General features: G+C 48.0%; 2 protein-coding genes across 2 annotated transcripts in view; one reads left to right on the forward strand and one right to left on the reverse strand.

Annotated features, from left to right (window-relative positions):
- The window catches only part of LOC103811713 (leucine-rich repeat-containing protein 7-like), a gene marked incomplete at its 5' end in the record, with an annotated part of 17,719 nt that extends 17,379 nt beyond the window's left edge, over positions 1–340 (forward strand). The window contains one exon of the mRNA XM_009084703.1: positions 43–340. Within this exon, the coding sequence (XP_009082951.1) occupies positions 43–150 (108 nt within the window). The remainder of the gene's footprint in view (positions 1–42) is intronic.
- A 5,749-nt stretch (positions 341–6,089) lies between these two features.
- On the reverse strand, positions 6,090–18,430 carry LRRC40 (leucine rich repeat containing 40; the record flags this gene model as incomplete). The annotated part of the gene is made up of 14 exons (XM_009084704.1): positions 6,090–6,195; positions 6,834–7,019; positions 7,207–7,284; positions 8,114–8,224; positions 9,362–9,469; positions 10,686–10,794; positions 12,077–12,122; positions 13,274–13,364; positions 14,053–14,225; positions 15,250–15,392; positions 15,775–15,898; positions 16,447–16,576; positions 17,252–17,325; positions 18,249–18,430. Coding segments are annotated over 14 exons (1,661 nt in total), but the record flags the coding sequence as incomplete, so codon positions are not given.
- Positions 18,431–18,928: the final 498 nt, after the last annotated feature.

An 18,928-nucleotide genomic window follows, 5' to 3' on the forward strand; every position in this document is an offset into this window, starting at 1 on the left:
GTGATTCTCTGATTGTCTTCCCCCCATTTGTCCCTTCTGCAGGCGAATGGCCACAGCTTTGTCCACCTGGAACACGAGAAGGCTGTGCTGCTCCTGAAGAGTTTCCAGAACACAGTAGACCTAGTTATTCAGCGTGAGCTTACTGTCTAAATATTTTTTTATAAATAGTAAATATGTCTAGGCCAGATCTAATGTTCAGACAGATTTATACATAGGAAACCAATTTTTTTTGCCAATTGCTGGACCAATGGCAAACAGTAGTGCCAAATGTATCATACTCTATGTTAGTACCAATCATCAGGAGAAATATATTAACTCTATAAATATCTTGGTCATGTGGCTCTGTATTAGTTTTCCTTGTCAGCCTCTGGCTGTGCATTGGTGCGTTTTTTTAACCGAGTTACTTCTTAAAGTCGATTTCCTATAATTTCCGAACACAGAAGCACATACAGATCCTGTAGGAATTCTGCTGTCCATCAGAAACACTGCCTCAAAGTTGTATATGCCTTTATAAAGATGAACTCTATTCAGCTGTACTTCCCATGAAAGATTTCTATCATGTCGCATACGAAAAGTATAGAGAAGAGAATATTTTCATAAACACCTCAAAGGAAAGTATATAGTAAATTAGATTTAATAATGCTCCTTTATTTTCGATGCAAAGATATTCTATTGCCTTATGAAAATACCTGTACATATGCCGTGTGTATCGCTGGCTCCGGAGGGATTGGCAGCGCTCACCGCGTGGGGTGAGGTGTCAGCAGGCACAGCTCTGGCACCTCAGCTAGCTCCCTTTGGGATGGGTTAGTTCCCGTTGGAGTGGGTTAGTTTCCTTCAGAATGTGTTAGCTTCCTTTGGGATGAGTTAACTCTCTTTGGAAAGGGTTAGTTAACTCCCTTTTGAAAGGGTTAACTTCTTTCAGAATGGGTTGACTCCCTTTGGAGTGGGTTAGCTTCCTTTGAAAAGGGTTAGTTTCCTTCAGAATGGATTAACTTCCTTTGGAATGAGTTAACTCCCTTTGGGATGGGTTAGCTCCCTTTGGAATGGATTCACTCCCTTTGGAAAGGGTTAACTTCTCCCTTTGAAAAGGGTTAGCTCCCTTTGGGATGGGTTAGCTCCCTTTGGAACAGGTTCACTCCCTTTGGAAAGGGTTAGTTTCTTTCAGAATGGGTTAACTCCCTTTGGAATGGGTTGACTTCCTTTGGAATGGGTTAGCTCCCTTTGGAAAGGGTTAGTTTCTTTCAGAATGTGTTAACTTCCTTTGGAATGGGTTAGCTCCCATTGGAATGGGTTAACTCACTTCAGAATGGCTTAACTCACTTCAGAATGGCTTAACTCCCTTTAGAAAGGGTTAACTTCCTTCAAAATGAGCTAGTGTCCTTCAGAATGGGCTAACTTCCTTTGGAAAGGGTTAACTTCTTTCAGAATGAGTTAACTTCCTTTGGAACGGGCTGGATTGGACAGGGCTTGGAGCAACCTGGTCTAATGGAAGGTGTCCCTGCCCATGGAAGGGTGTGGAATGATATGAGCTTTAAGGTCCCTTCCAACCTGAACCATTCTATGGTTCAGTGATTCTAACTTCCTTTGGAATGGGTTAACTCCCTCCAGAAGGGGTTAACTCCCTTTGGTTTGGCACTTTCAGTTGAGTCCATGTGCACACACACCAAGGACAGGCAAGTATGGCTCATGGATGGAGGAAGGTTGTGATGGTGGCAGTAAAACTTCTTTTGTTGCTGCTAATTTTATTCTTTCACTTTTTAAATTCAAATTCCAGGCCCTTCACTGGCATCCCCATTCCCCATGGCCATTGGTGTGTGTTCTCACTCACTCCTGGCTGTGCCAGCCCTGCTTGGGGTATTCCCAGCCCTGCCTGGGGTTTTGTATGAGTCTTTTAAAGGGAATGAGAGCAGGTTTAAGAGCTGACATCCTGGGGAGCAGCAGGGTGCAGTGTGACAGCCCCTTGGGTCCCAGTTCTGGTGCTGTTCCCAGTGGTGGGCAATGACAGCATAGACCAGCTGCTGGTGGTTCAGAGGTGTAAGGATCCAGTGTAGTTATGCCTGACAGCAAGGTGGAAAAACACAGGGAAACCTCCCAGCAGGTGTTTTCAAGGGATCCTGTTTCCCTGCCTGACGCCCATGGCACAGGGCTGAGGGAGAGCTGGCACTGGGCTCCCCCACACCATCCCCACCCAAAACCCCATGTCCAAGGGTGCAGCCCAAAGGCACAGCCAGGGACAGTCCACTCTGCCTCCAAGAACCTCTAGGAATTCCTCACCTTTCCTTCTCTGGTGGGATAGAGGGAGCTTTGCCACAGCTCTGTGTGCTGTGAGCAGAGGGACCAGGATGAGAGATGCCACCAGTGCCCTGCTTAGCTGAGGGTCCCCCGTGCACCCCCTGGCACTGGGATCCTGCACAGGGGGATGGTGAGTGAGGAAAGAAATGAATAAAACAGGTTCCAAAAGGTTTTATTCTATTATTTTGAGCAAAAAGCTTAGCCCAGACCCCAGGGAGCCCCCAGGACCCTCCACCCTCAATAGTGTCCCCCCTGTCCAGTGCCAGCTTGCAGTGCTTCCATGGTTGATGACAAGGAGAGCGAGCAGCCAGTGGTTCATAACAGCAACATTTTCCAAGACATTTTTTAACACATCCATGTCTGCATCAGTGTTTGGGGGCAGTGTGCCAGCCCCAGGGAGGGGACAGGGGGTGACAGCCAGGGTGGCCATGCCTGGCCAGGGACTCCATGCAGGGACTGGGCAGGACAGTGCTGGGGGTGAATGAGGTAGCTGAGAGCAGAGCCAAGGAAATCCAAGGAAAACTAGAGTGTGGAATGTCTGGGAGGTTGTTTTGGTGATGCTAGTGAGCACTTGGAGTGGAAAGATGTTCCTGAGTTAAAGCCTCTTCCAGTGCCTAAAGGGGCTCCAAGAGAGCTGCACAGGGACTTGGGACAAGGGCCTGGAGGGGCAGGACACAGGGAACAGCTTACCACTGCCAGAGGGAAGGGATAGATGGGATAGATACATAGATGGGATATAGCTGTGGCTGCCCCATCCCTGGAATGGCTTGGGGGCTGGATGGGGCTTGGAGCAGCCTGGGCTGGTGAAAGATGTCCCTGCCCATGGCAGGGGGTGGGATGGGATGAGCTTTAATGGTCCCTCCCAACCCAAACTGTCTGGGATTCTGTGAAATCTTTGCTGTAATATAGCATCTAATTACCTTATGCAAGCAAAAAATGCTTATTTATAGACATGTATATATATATGTACCTGATGGGGAGAGATGCAACAGGAAATGCAAAAACAGTGTTAAATGAAAACCCACACATTTGGATCTGCTCCTGTGCAGGCTCTGGGGTGAGTAGGGATTGGGATGGTTATTCCTGGGAACTGACTATGGCAGGATGAGGGCTGGAGCTGGAGCTGTGCTGCCCAGACCCTCCAGCACAGCTCAGCTAGGACATGGGGGCTCTGTGACCCCATGGTCAGGCAGACTCTGTCCCACAGCAACAGGACACAGATCACACACAGGCACAGGAGGTGACAGAGCTTTGGAGTCACCACCCACCTTGGCAGGATTTGCCCATAAACTAAACCCCAAGTTCTACCTCAACATGAGGAAGAACTTCTTTCCATGGAGGGTGGCAGAGCACCGGAACAGGTGCCCAGGGAGGGTCTGGAGTCTCCCTCTCTGGACTCTGATCCTGTGTCTCCTGCTCTAGTGTTCCTGCCTTGGCAGAGGGGTTGGAGTGGATGATCTCCAACTGGATGATCCCTTCCAACCCCAACGATCCTGTGAACTGCTGGGATTGTAGTTAGAATTTCCAAAGGCGACTGGGAATTGTCTCTGCAGTTTGAGCTCCCATGGCTGGCACAGCGCCTCCTTGTCCCCCCCAAGTGTCCCTGTGAAGCGCACAAAGCCATCCTGCCCCACTCCAGGCAGGTTCTGAGTCCATCCCTTGCCAGGGGCAGCAGAAGGCACTGTGCCAATACAACTTTCCGGGCAGTAGTTTGGATAGGATATGGATCAGCTGCTGGTTTGGTTTGTTCTGGCTGTGCCCCCGTGGGTGCTGCCAGGCAGGAGCCACACGTGGGGCACAGCTCTGGCCCCTGAGCCCAGTCAAGGAGCCCATGGGAAAAAGCCAATCCCAAATGACAAAAAAATCATGGAATTTCAAGTTTCTCTTTCAAACCAACCCAAAAAGCTTTTTGCCAATCCTCTCCCTGGCTGATTGCAGGCAATTCTGTGGAAGTGACTGACTGACACCATTGCATTGTGTGAGGACCCCCAGCCCTTGCCAGGCGCCTCCAGGCACAGGAGGCTCTGCGGCTGTCCCTCTGGGGCCTGGAGGCTCCTGTCCCCTCCTCGGGCAGAGCACACGCTCATCACTTCGGTTTTCTACCTGTGAGTACTGTATCCAGTTCAACCAACAGCTTCCTTTTGGAGAGATTTTACCATTTTATAAGAGACATGTTTAATTATGATGGAGATGGCTGTATTGTAATTAATATTTTGAGATAATTGTGATTTTGAGCTTAAATTCTATACAGAAATGGTCATTTTTGTATGTGTTCAAAGATTGCTATATTCCAATGACTGTACTTTTCAGTTGGACTCCAGTATCCCTGTAAATAGAGCTGAATGAGGATAATATTTACTACTTTACTAACCTAGATCGTGAATGTACTACTTCATGGTTTTGTTTTTTTTTCTCTGGCAGTATAAAGACTTAACTGAACTTGAAAGCTGCTTCATTTTCTGTGCAAAAAGGTCCTTCAAGAGTCTATTTTAAACCTTATTGATTGAGTGCAATCAAGTGCTGTCCCTCGGCACACGCAGGCTGTGCCTCCCCGGCCCTGGCGCTGCGTGTGGTGGTGATGATGCATCTTGCAGCTGCTTCTGTGCACAGGCAGCCCAGGGACTGAACCGACTGTGCAGTGTATAGCAGAGCCATTTTTCGGCTTTGGTGTACCCAACTTTTTCAGTATTTAAAGAAAAAAGTGTTTTGAATAACATTCAAAAGTCTCTTTATTGTATAAATAATAAAAACGTCACCTTATTGTAAGTGGGTTCAGTCGTGGTTTTTGCTGTTGGAAAGGGAAGGAAGGGAAGGGTTTGCTCTACACATCCCACTCGGAATCTGCTCCTGGGCAGAGGAGGCTCAGGAAGGACCTTCTGCTCTCTCCAGCTCCTGCCAGGAGGTACAGTCAGGTGGGGTCAGGCTCTGCTCCCAGGGAACAAGGGACAGCACAAGGGAAACACCTCAAGCTGTTCCAGAGGAGGTTCAGGTTGGACATCAGGAGGAGTTTCTTCCTGGAAAGGGCTGTCAGGCATTGGAATATGCTGCCCAGGGTGGTGGAGTCACCATCCCTGGAGGTGTCCAGGGAATGACTGGAAGCGGCACTCAGTGCTCTGGTCTAACTGACAAGGTGGTAATGGGTCACAGCTTGGGCTTCGTGGTCTCGGAGGCCTTTTCCAAGCTCAGTAATTCTGTGTAACTATCCATCATTAGCACCTACACTGCAGCATTTTATCACTGCAGGCACCACTGTCAGGACATGGCACTGTTTGAATAAGAACGAAAGTAACTCAATGTTACTGGCTACAAAACTCAACTACACCACATCATTAAAGAACTCAAACCAGACATCCAAGGAGAAACATTTATTGTCTCAGTGCAGCTGCCAACACCAGCCACCTTCCTTCCTCCCAGGTGAGCCATGCACACACTCTCACCTACCTCACACCTCGAATGTTTGCCCACAGACCAGCAGTCACTTTTGGGGGCAGCAGTGAAAAGAGACTTAAAAGGGATACAAAAATCCAAGTGTCCCCTTCTGCCCTTTGCCCAAATTCTCTTTGAGAATGAGCTGGGTGGCAGAAATCCCTGTGGCTTTCCATGGTGCCCATCATGGCAGTGTAAACAGAGTGCTCCAAAATGCTCCACTGGAACATGCACTGGGGGAATGTGTCACAGGTGAGCTCTGGCTGCACACACAAACAGCCTCAGAGGGAGGAGGAGGAGAAGGAGGCAGTGGCATCCAGGGTGTTGACCAGACAGGTAGCAGTGGCTGTGCTGTGGTCCCTGCTGCAGGCTCAGGTGGGAATTCGGCTCCGGAGGTATTCCAGCACTGCAGCTGTGCCCTTGGCCAGCACAGCCGCGCGGGGGGTGCGGAATGGGTTGCCTTCCAACAGCAATGTCCTGGAAAACACAGATTGGCACCGGGATCAACACTGCTGGGACCACACAGTCATGCACTGCAGACAGGCTGCTGACTCTTTTGGAATTCCTAAGCAATTCCTCTTCTGTTCCACTAAGAGTTTTGATTTCTGCTTCCCTATTTCACACCAGTTTAGCTTTAGCGCTATCTGAATTCTAATTTATGCTCATGAATCAATGGGGGAATTGCTGCAGCACATACCCCACACCTTCGAGCCTCTGCCAGGAGGAAGAGTGAGAGATAAGCTGCAGAAATACAGAATTCCAGAGTGGTTCAGGCTGGAAGGGACCACAGTGGGGTCACCTGGTCCAATCTGGCCTGGCTGCAGGTGCAGCAGCAGTGTGACTCGATGTAGAGCCCATGTATCCAAGGCTTTAAATCAGCTTCACACAAACCAACAGACCCTTCACATCATTTTTACATGGTGAAACAACTCCTCCAATTCTCTACAACATTAAGAAATTATGGCAGAAATTGCCTTAACAAATGGTCAGAGAGACCTTTCTGGGGCATTGAGACTCCAAAACCACATCCTGCTCATGAGCTTCTTCCTCTGACAAACACTCCTGGAGAACTCAGAACACATATTTGTAATCAGGTCAGCAGTGAATACACTCACCTCAGGTTCTCACAGTTGCCCAGTTCTGGGGGCACCTGGAGGAGATCGTTGTTCTGCAGGTCCAGCGTTCCCAGCTTGTCCATGGCCTTCAGCCGCAGAGGGTCGATGGACCCAACCTGGTTGTTGCTGAGCAGGATGGTCTCCAGGGCTGGGAGCTGATAAAGGACACTGGGAAACACTTTAAATCTTGAGGAAGAGAGAGGAGGCAAAGCAGAGGTGGTCAGAGACAGAGACAACAAGAGCACCTCAGGGGTTCTGAGCTCACAGCTTGTTGGTCAAATGCCTCCTCGTTCTTCCATCACAGGAAAATCGTATCAAATCCGGACTAGATCTTTGTGTTATTGTATACAAAAACATGTAAAGAGCTGCTCACCTATTAAAACAAAGATTTATTATCTGTAGTCTCGTCAGTGCCTCCATTTCCTCAGGCAAAGATGTCAAAACGTTGTTTCTGTGTACCAAAGCAAGACAAACAGTAATCACTAACTTGTGGGAGGTCTAGCTGGGAATCCCCAGAAACAACATACCAACCACACTGACCAGTGCTGCACATCTGGAGCCAGGTCAGAGCCTCAGGAACAGGGCAGGATCATGGCCAAGGATACACACTGCCTAATTCCAGCCAGGCTGGATTCTCACTTGTGTCTGCAGGAAACTCTAAGCCTGTCCTCTAAAGATTCCCAAGGATCCAACAACTCCACAAACCTGCCTGGCAATTTGGCTCCTTGGTGCCAGAGGAAAGCTTAGGAAACTGTTCAGATCCTGGAGTCAAAGTGACTCACTCAGATAACTCCAAACCTCTCCAAAATCCATTTACTGAGCCAGTCCTGCTGCTAAACAATGCAAGGAGCAATTCCCAGTAGTCAGAGCAGCAGGATGACAGCAGTAACCATCTCTTGCCATCTACTGCTTCTGTTTCTGGCAGCATGTCAAGATCTCCACCTTCACTGCGCTAATTCCCAGGATTTTTTGGCGTGGGTTTCTCTTGGGGGTGGTGGGGGTGTTTTTAACCAGCAACTTAATGTCCCTTTGATGACTGAGGCCTCACAACAAGCCTCAGAGCTGGTCCAGTTGTTTGTGTTTTCTTTAATCAAGGCCCAAATCCAAGCCACTGCTCTTTGGGTTCTGCTGGTCATTAACTGCCAAGAAATCTTGTGGAATTTCTCATTTTGGGGATGAAAACCTATTCCAGTGCTGCTCTCCCTGCTGGAACAGATGGCTGGTTTAGAGAGGCATGAAAATGAGTTACCAGGAAAGGAAGTCCCACACACATCACAAACCTGAGATCCAAATGTGTCAATTTATGGAGCTTGCACAGCTCCAGGGAAATGGAGGAGAGTTTGTTGAAGCCAAGGTTGACATCACAGAGTGAGTCTTTCAGCTCCACAAGCCTGAAACCCAGAAGGGACACACTGTGATCATGCAAGCTCATGTTTGCATTCTGAGTCACTAAAAAACCTCCTTTACGCCACAAATCAAGGACACATTGTGTTTCCTGACCTTTCAGAAGGAATTCTGTGAGAGAAGATAAGGAAACATCATCTGTGAGAACTGCTACTTCGCAGGCCTTACACTTGGTGCAAGGCAAAGCTGCAATCACTTATTTACAGTTACTGGGAGATCACATTTTCTCTCACTGATTAGGAGAGTAAATTCTGCTGCAAAAGCCTCAGCAAATATACTCCAGAGCTGTTTCAGAGACCACAGCACAGGTGACCATCACTGCCATCCCCCGCCCTGCAGATGGTTAACACTGACCCTATCCACCTTCTTTAGCAGCCAGACAACCAGAGAGACTACTGCTTTTTCGCATCTTTTGTTTCTGCTCCACTGTTAGAAATTTGCTGGTGCTTGTGGAAGGTTGTTGTATTGAGATGCTTTGGTGTAAAGGATTTAAAAGCTCAGAAAGGTCATTGTTGAACCCCCTAACAGAACCTCTGGTTTAGCCCTAAAAAGAAAAGGCAATTAAAGGAGAACACACTCAGCTTGGCACAGAAATTCTGAGGCAGCTGCACACCCACACCTATCCCAGGGACTGCAGCAGCCTCTCACACAGTGACAAAGCACAGGAGGCACAAGCAGCAGCTCACTAAACTGAGCTTCCAGAAATTGTACTGAAAACAGACTCTTTTCCCTCTGAGATTGCACCTCCTCAAGCTGTGTGTGCTGGAGGTTCCATGCTCAGCACACCTGTGTCCAGGAATGGACTAAGTCACCCCCACAAGTGTGTGGTCACCTCCAAAATCAGTGTTGGTGATTTTTTTGAGCTCCTGGCTATGCAGCAACCTCCCTCCTTAAACAAATGGGCTATGTGCTCCCATTAGAGCCAGAGAAAGCTCTCCCTTGGCTGTGGATGACACAAGTGCTTCCACAGTCCCTCCTGCACTCTGCCACAAACACTAGTGTGTCTCTGCATCTCCCTTGCACCTGGATCTGTGTGTGCACAAACACCCAGAGCACAGCCTCAGCTGAGAGCAAAGGTAGGAAGGAAATCAAGTCACAGAGAGGAAAAGAGCTTCACACAGTACCTGGAGGGAACCTCACTCAGCTGGTTTTTGCTGAAGTTGACAGTGGCCACAGGATTGCTGCCCACAGCGTCGAACATGTCAGCAGGGATGGTGGCTGCCTGCTTCTCACTGAGGGGGGAACAGCAGGGACCACGGTTACACACTTCCTCATGCCCTGTTGTTAATTAACAAGGCGTGTGCACCTTCTTTTAGAAAGGATGCAGTTAGAATAGACAGGTAAATAGCTGCAATATGAAGTCTGTGGGCTTGTTGATGAGAAAGCTCCAACCACTGCCCCAGGTCACACAGCACCTGGTGGTACTGTCAGCAAACACCACAGAATCCTGAAATGGTTTGGGTTGGAAGGAACCTTAAATCCCATCCAGTTCCACCCCCTGCCATGGGCAGGGACACCTTCCACCAGCCCAGATTGTTCTAATCCCCATCCAACCTGGCCTGGAACACTCCCAAGAACGGACCAGCCACAGCTGCTCTGGGCAACCTGTGCCAGTGCCTCAGCAACCTCACAGGGAAGGATTCCTTCCCAATATCCCATCTAGCCCTGCCCTCTGGCAGTGGGAATCCATTCCCTTGGCCTGATCCTCCATCCCTTGTCCCAAGTCGCTCCCCAGCTCTCTTGGAGCCCCTTCAGGCACTGGAAGGGGCTCTACGGTCTCCCTGGAGCTTCTTTTCTCTAGGCTGAACACCCCCAGCTCTCCCAGCCTGGCTCCATGGAAGAGCTGCTCCAGCCCTTGGAACATTTCCAAGGCCTCCTCTGGACTCACTCCAGCAGCTCCACATCCTCCTGCTGTTGGTGCCCAGAGCTGGAGGCAGCACTGCAGGTGGGTCTCACCTGAGCAGGGCAGAGGGGAACAATCTCCTTCAGCTGCTGTAGGACCAGCCCAGCACACAGGGTGCTCTGGGTGCCAGTGCACATGGCCAGGGCATGTGGAGTTTCTCACCCACCAACACCGCAAGTCCTTCTTGGTTTTCTTCCCCTTTTCCAAACCTTCAAGGTACATTTAAGGAATAGCTGAGGAGACACTCCCTTACTACAATGTTCTGAGGCTTAATGAAACTCACTGAAGAGTTTCAAAGGTACTTAAAGCACCTCAGGCTGTTCAGCACTTCAGTGAGTTACTGAGGAATATCTGATATTACAAATCAGTAATTATATCCCTGCTATCCAGATCTGCCTATTCCTGAGCACAAGAAATAAAGAGGAAAATGCCCAAAGGCAGCAGGATTTGTGGATAGCTTGATACCTATCATGGATGGGAAAAGCAACCCAGAAATAGAAGTGTTCTTACAGCTTTAGGAAGAGGTTATATTCCTGAGCACATACCTGTACTCCAACAACTTCAGGGAGGTTATGGCATGCATGTTAACCCTTGACTGACTGGGCAGAGTCATGGCTGTCACAGGAGGCTCTTCATTGGGGCCAGGAACATCATCTGGAGACAACAAAGGTGCACAGTCACACAACTCTGCTGCTCTGAGCGTCCCAGGACGGGAAGCTCGGTGACCCTAGGCCCTGCCATCACCCTCTTTAACCCTGCCTGTAATTCTGCTCAGCTAATAACATCTCATTCACATTGTATTAATAGTTTCCTAGTAAAGGTTGTTTTGTCCTCTTGGGTTTCTGCTTTGTTTGGTTTCGGGTGGTTTTTAGGGGGTGGGAGGGAGAGGGGTTGACCTGGATGGGCACCATGAAAGATGTTGTGCTGGTGGCTGCTCTAGAGGCTCAAGCCTCTGAGGGGCAGGGAGCTAGGAACAGTGGGAAACAGGGAATCTGGACTAGAAATTATGACCTAGAGCACCTGTAGCCACACCAGCAAATCTGATCCCAATTTCAGTCAAAACATTACTATTTATAAGCCCTCAGCACACCCTTCTCTGTGAAGCTCCTTCTGACTCCTACCCACATGGAAAAGCCACTGCCCACCTGAGCTAGGGCTTCCCATGCAGTTTAGGTGAGAGTCCAAACATACCATAAATCCAACTTCCACCCAAAGAAATTCCACAAAACTCTCCAGAAATTCAGCAGCATCCATGGATAAAAGTCTACTGACAATTGTGCCCAACCACAGCTAGTTATTCTCTGGTTAAACAAGGGCAAAAGGGGCAAAAACAGGCTAAAAAAAAGAGGGTTTTCCCAATTTGAATCTCTGCAGGAACAGGATTGCCACTGTTTTAGCTCCATGGATGCCCTGAGAGGCAGAGTGGAATCATAAGCACTGCTGAACATGCAAGCCATGAGCTAATTGCATTAGCTGTATCACGTTAGAGCGCACCAGACAAGCTGCTGAGCATCTGCTCCAGCTGCCCATTAATATCTGTGAGTTAACCTGTCAGATTTCCCTGGAAGTTGACGTTTGGGAGCACTTTTTCCTGCTGCAGAAGCCTAATGAATGCTGCCATCCTCTGGCAGGTTGGGACAGGCCATGGAAAGGGAACAGGCACACACCACTGGCAAGGAATGATGCATCTGTTACCAAGTTCCCTTCTAAGCAGAGAGGCCGAGCACGTGGAGATAAGTTTAGTCAATGATAATACTCAATAAGGAATGTTTGTTGTTTAGTGTTGTCTAATGGAAGAGCAAACCTGAGTGAAGAAATCTCTATTGTTGCAAAAGAACTGGAGGGACCTGGATTAAGCAACTGCCCTCCCTAGGTTCTGATTTGTTTTACCTTCATAGAACAGTCTCTTCAAATGCCATGGGATAAACCAGCATACCTTGGACTTTGCTCCTCAGGTATTTCAAAAGTTCCTGGGTGCCTTTCTTTAAAAGAGAAACAGAAGACAAGTCACTGAGCCCCTGCCAGGCTGTGTTTGTGCAGCTGATGTGACCATGCAGAGGGACAATTCCAGACACACAGGTGGAGCCCACAGCACTGCTGACTGAAAATCCCACCTGAAATCCTAAAGGAAAACCCTCCTGGGGACTTGCTTAGGTAGGGTTTTATTTATTCCAGCCCAAAGTTTCTGATCCTGGATCCTCTCAGGCTCCACAAGTTTAGCTTTGGATGTGAAGTTGTTAGGCAGCTCCAACAGCAAGGAAAAAAGTTTTAAGTAACTTCATTTTCCCTTTAAGAAGATCTAGTGCAATTATGCTGCAGAGAAGACAGTCACAACCTGTCAGTTAAGCTGAATTGCTCATTGTGCTGCTCCTTTTTATGTCCAGAATGATAAACTCTGGGAAAACCACTGCAGTTTCCATAGTTTGCAGGGATTTTTATCAGCTTGGTCACTCGATCCTGTCACAGCAACTTCTGCTGGTCAAACATAGCCACTTCCTGTGTAACCTGTGAGGAATGAGGCACAGGCTCCTCTAGACCATTTGGTTTAGGTTGAAGGCAAGTTTGGGAGCAATTTGACATGTTTTAGACCCAAAGCAATGGTTATAAATGAATATTCCTCATTCCAGCTGACAGCTATGAACACATTCTCAGAAATGAACACTGAGGGATACGAAGAACACGGAAGCTGGAAAGGAAGGAGTTGTCATGGGCAATTTGGGGAGAGGACAGAAACAAGATAAAACATTGGGCTGGGGAAGGCTGGGCTGGCTGCAGGGCAGGCAGGGCATGGATTGCACTGAACATGGCAGGGTAAGCCAGTATGGAATAACCTGGAAGCTTTTCAGGGAAGATTAAAGGTCAAACAGAGCTTCTCTTCTCCAGGCTGAACAATCCCAACTCCCTCAACCTTTCCTCACAGCAGAGCAGCTCCATCCCTCTAATTATCTTTGTGCCTCCTCTGGACTTGCTCCAGCAGCTCCACATCCTCGTGCTGCTGGTGCCCAGAGCTGGAGGCAGCACGGCAGGTGACATCTCACCTGAGCAGGGCAGAGGGGCACAATCCCCCTCACTGCCCGCACTGTGGGGATGCAGCAAATGCTCACATACAGCATAAGCCAAGTTCAGTGCTTACTTGCAGCAGGTCTCTCCGAATGGTTCTCAAAGGATTTCCCTCCAGTGCTAGGAATTTCAGCTGAGGAAGGTTTCCCAGGGTATAAGGCAACCTGCAGAGGGAAAGAACTCCTTGCTAAGCAGCTCCAAAACAATTGCTAAAGGACCTGCAGTGGTTTGTCAGATGGGATGCTGAAGCCCAGTTTCAAAGGAAAAGATGCAGAATCACAGAGGTTGCAAAAGGCCTCCAAGACCATGAAGTCCAACTTGTGACCCATCACCACCTTGTCACCAGACCAGAGCACTGAGTGTCACATCCAGTCCTTCCTTGTACACCTCCAGGGGTGGTGACTCCACCATCCCCCTGGGCAGCACATTCCAATGCCTGACAGCCCTTTCCATGGAGAAATTCTTACTGATATCCAACCCAAACTTTCCCTGGCTCAACTTGAAGTGTTTCTTCTTGTGCTGTCCCTTCTTCCCTGGGAGCAGAGCCTGACCCCACCTGGCAGGGAGTTTGAGAGTAGAAGGTTCCCCCTGAGCTTCCTTGTCTCCAGGCTGAGCCTCCCCAGTCCCTCAGCTGCTCCTCACAGGACTGACAAGTCCTACTGAAGTCACAGGCAGAACACAGCGCATTTAAGAAAGGCACAGTTTGATCCCAGCAATCACACAATACACACACAGCTCCTTCATTTTATGATCATGTCCTTTCTTAATTGCACTTCCAAGAGTGTGATCCATTGGGAATGAGCTGCCACCAGCCATGTCCCCTCACAGACACACCACAGCTCCCACTATTACCTACTGATGTCATTGTTGGCCAGGTCAAGTCTCTCCAGCTTCTGCAGCACAGTGATCTCCTCAGGGACTGATTTGATCTTGTTATCTCTGAGCTCCAGCACAGAAAGGGAATTCAGATGTTTCAGGTTCTCTGCATTTAGGATTTCAATCTGATTCTCACCAGCATGTAATTCCTGTGGAGACACAGAGCACCCAGAGTTATGTCACTCTAGTAAAATTACTTCATAACTTATCTCCTAAGCAGGACATCAACAAAAAATATGACATGGAGGACATTGAGATCTTGATTCCCTTGACTCCTATGGAATGTCAAAGCCCCCAGAGACACACAGACTGAACTCGGTCCTCCTGAAGCCACCACAGAACCCTCAGCTCTCAGTCCCATCTTCAGTCCAGGAATAAATCTGCTCCACTTCTGTCCACAACTTCTCAAAGTCTTTTTTACTCAAGAAGTTTCTCCAGTTCCAAGCTATAGGAAGCTGAGGGGCAGCTCTCATCTCCCTGATGGAAATGTTTCCTAGTGAAAGAACTGAATGATTCGTTAGTCCCAGGAGAGTGCGCACACACTGCTGGATGCTCCAGGACACTGAACTTCACACACCAGGAATTTGGTTAGAAAATGTGGAAGCAGCTTGGGGTCTTCCCCTCAGAGTTGGTCAGCGGGAACAACACAGTGATGTAGGGATTCACTTGTCCTTCGTTTTTCTATCAGTAACAAATTCCTGACGTTCTGACAGGTGATTTTCAAGTTTAAATGTATCAGGGATTAATGCCACAAAACACCTGGAAGATCTGATTATGTTAAAAGGAAAAGCAATATATTCTCTCTGCAGTTATGAATCAAAAATTATAATGAACAAAGTAAATTTATCAATAAAAAGCTCCTAGAGATACAAAATAATTGCTGCAGAAAATAGCAGATCCAATTTTAGGTCGTTCTTCTAAATATTGATTTCATTTCTGTATCTGCAAAGTTCTGCTGCAAATTTGTCTCTCAAATGACCTTAAAACGACCAGTGAGGACACTAAGAGTAACTGCAAAGAGCAACTGCAAACTGGGATGTAAATAGAGCTGTAAACACACAGTCACCAACTTTTGATCTCAACACTTCACAAACAGTAGGGTTTAAAGCAACTGCCACCATTTAAAAGTTTAGAGCCAACACATTTGCAGCACAGCAACCATTTCCCCCTCACCTTCAGCAACTTGCAGGAGGGAAACTCAGGCAAGGAACGTAGTTTATTCTTCCTCAGGTACAGCTGTTCCAGGGATGCCATTGTTGCTAGTTTGGGAGGGACAGTTTCCAGGTAGTTTTTGGTACAATCCAGCTGCCTCAAGCCTGTGGAGGCAAATGTGCAGTGACAAATGAACAGGAGAAAATAAAAATAGCTCCTACAGAAGCATATTTATCCTGGGTTTTAATCTGGAATAAATACAACAACATTTTGCCACAGAGAACTCAGAACTAAGAACTCAGAAGTGATTTCCTGGATAATTAATTAACTATTTAAGAATATCTTGTAAAACCCTAACAGAATCACAGAATCATCAGGATTAGAAGAGACTTTTAAGACCAACAAGTCCAATAGTAATAATAACAAATACCACATTACAGAATCAGTTAGGCTGGAAGGGACCACAGTGGGTTAACCTGGTCCACTGCTGAACATGACCCCAGAAGTGGCTGTTTGGCATCTAATAGTGAGAGGAAAGTGCCTTACTTTTCATGGCACTGAGGTCCTCAGGCAGGTCCCTGAGCTGATTGCAGGCCAAGTTGAGCCTCACCAAGTTGGTGAGCAAAGCAAAGCTTGTTGGAATGTCTGTGAGGTGATTGTTGGACACATCCTGCAGGTGAAAACAAAGAGAAAGAGATTAGAGACGCTTGAAATATCCCATGAGTGCTGCTAGGGCACAGCTAATTAATGGTAATGGGGATAAACTGAAAGAGCGAAGTCTAGATTAGATCCTAGGCAGAAGTTTTCCCTGTGAGGGTGGTGAGACACTGGCACAGGTTGCCCAGGGAGGCTGTGGCTGCCCCAAGCCTGGCAGTTTTCCAGGGGGTTGGGGCTGGATCATCTCTCAGGTCCATTCCAACCCCTGAACACACTATGAAAATACTGGCAGCACACCAGAATTAAGATGGGTGACACCTCCAGGATCTGACTGGCAGAGGTGTGATAGGAGGGACAAGTCCCTCATCACTGACAGATCACAAGGGACCTGAATTTCCTTTGCCAAACCAAGAACACTATGTAATAACTCACAACCCACACAAGACATGAGAACACTCCCGAAGCTCTGCCACCAGAGCCAGGAGCTTTGTCAGTTAGCAGTGGCCATACAGGTATATCAGCCTTTCAGCACAAAGATTGCAGTGAAAAGTTGCAACTTACCAACTCCTCCAGGCTGAGGAGCTGCCCAAAGCCCTGGGGCAGGTGGCTGAGCTCATTGTGCTGCAGCAGGAGGCTCCTCAGGTGAGACAACTGCAGCAGCTCCTCAGGGATGCTCCTCAGCTTGTTGTGGCTGGTGTGAAGACATGGGGCACAGAGGGAAAATCAGAAGGAAAAATCAAAGGCTAAGGAGTTTTTCGGTAACTGCACACACAATACCTGTGTTCCACAGCATGCACACACCCTGGACCTCTGAGGAAACCCGTCCCTGCTTCAGCCCTCTGTAAGAGATTCTTTCCTGGAAAATTAACTGCTCTAATTGATTTGTCCAAGAATACTTTTAATCCTAATCCGAATTTACAATATTCAGCTGTCCCTCATATTTTTCTTGGTTCATGTAGTTCATACATGCAATGGCAGCAGCATGACCTCTCCTTGTGCACAAATTTACCTCTGCAAACAGAAGATTCGGAGCTTTCCAGCACAAACAAGATCTCCACAATTATTTACAATGTGTATTTTTCATGACAAAGTATTTTATACTCACAACTGCCAGACTGAGGCAAATGAATGTAGGTATTTTTGTGTGTGATTATTCAGAATATCACTGTCTGCACCTTCCAAGTGACTTTGAGTATCAGTGAGAAAAACCTTAACAAGCCCAAGATCATCAGTTTTGATCCAAAACTTACAATTCTAATCTATATACTAATAGTCCCTGAAAGGAAGTTTCATACACTGGATTCTCCCATTCACATACCAAAGTCCCAGCAGTGTTCCTCATGTTTGATCCGTAGCATCTCCTTACCTGACATCAAGTTTCTGGAGGTTTTCTAACTGCCCTAAAGCAGATGGAAGTGATGTCAGTTGATTATCATGTACCTGGAAAAGATAGGGATTGAGATAAATTCGTACCTTTTACAGGTTTTTTCTCTACCCCAGAAACAAATGAAGCCAACATGATCCACAGAGTAATTCTGTACACAGTTAACTGCAAAACCCTCCTTAATTGCCAGGCAAGGCCAAGAGATTGGAGATACAAGTGAGAGTGCAGGAAAGGGTTTGCACTCAGTAAAGCTCTTCCCTCAGTGTCCATAACGTAATCTCCTAGATATTTTTACAGGGCTGGAAAACTGGGCTTGATCCATGTGGGTTCCTTCCAACCCTGGATATTCATGATTCTGTGACTGCCCACTAACAGTGTATAAGCCAATATATTATCAGTGATCTGTAATGATCTTTTCTTTATCCTGGAAATCAGAGAATTAAAAAATCATATATTTTTTTAAGTGCAGTGGGTTCTTGGGCACAGAGCAACACCTGGTCAGAGGCAGCTCCCAAGCACTGTGCTGGTACAGAATTCAGTACTGTGCTGCTGCTATTACTGATATAATGGAATCCCAGACTGGTTTGGGTTGGAAGGACCTCAAAGCTCATCTCATCCCATCCCTGCCATGGGCTGGGCAGGGACACCTTCCACTACACCAGGTTGCTCCAACCTGGCCTTGGTTGTGCTCTGTATCCCTGAGGCCAGCACAGAGGCTGGACAGTGTGGCTGCTCTGGGCAACCTGTGCCAGTGACTCAGCACCTTCACAGGGTGGAATGCCTTCCCAATACCCATCTATCCCTGCCCTCTAGCAGTGGGAAGCCATTCCCTGCATCCTGTTCCTTCAGCCCCTTCTGAAAACACACCATCGCCCCTCGTGCCCATCTGCCAACGCAGGGAAATGCGAACAGAGATCTAAGTGTTCCCCCACCTCCCACATGGAGCAGAGTCGGAGCAGACAGGGCTCCCTGTACTCACATCCAGCACGGTGAGGGCAGGCAGCAGCTGGACGTCCTCAGAGAGGCACTGCAGCTTGTTGGAGGCCAGGATGAGCTTAGTGAGGTCCGTCTGCTCCCACCAGCGATCCGTGGCGCCGAAGGACAGGTTGTGCTGGGCCTCCTCGGGGGGGTCCACGTTGAGCCGCCACACGTGCTGGGGCACTGCAGCACAAACACCACTCATCAGCTCAAAGTCTCACATCACTCCCACCAAATTTACGCTGTCACCAGGCCTGTTGGGGATAGAGCCACAGAGTGGCTTGGGCTGGAAGAGACCTTGATGATCACCCAGTTTAGAGCCCCTGCCTATGTGTGTGTGTGTGTGTATTCATGCATATATGTGTGTGTACACACGTATCTCTGTGTATGTGCACATATGTACATGTATATATGTATGTGTATATGTATACAGGGAAGTGCCCCTGCCCAGGGCAGGGGTTGGGACTAGATGCTCTCTAAGGTCCATTCCAACTCCTTACCAATCTATGAATCTATGTGTAGGTATATATATATGTATGTATATTTATATACACACACACATATGGTCAGGTCCATTCTAGAGACATTTTTCCAGAGCTACAACAAGCAGCTGACGGAAATCCGCCAGAAACAGACCAAACCAAGTCGATTTCTAAGAGAAGGCAGGAGCACAGCTCCCTG

Source organism: Acanthisitta chloris, unplaced genomic scaffold, assembly GCF_000695815.1.
Source record: "Acanthisitta chloris isolate BGI_N310 unplaced genomic scaffold, ASM69581v1 scaffold3161, whole genome shotgun sequence".
Taxonomy (NCBI): Eukaryota; Metazoa; Chordata; class Aves; order Passeriformes; family Acanthisittidae; genus Acanthisitta; species Acanthisitta chloris.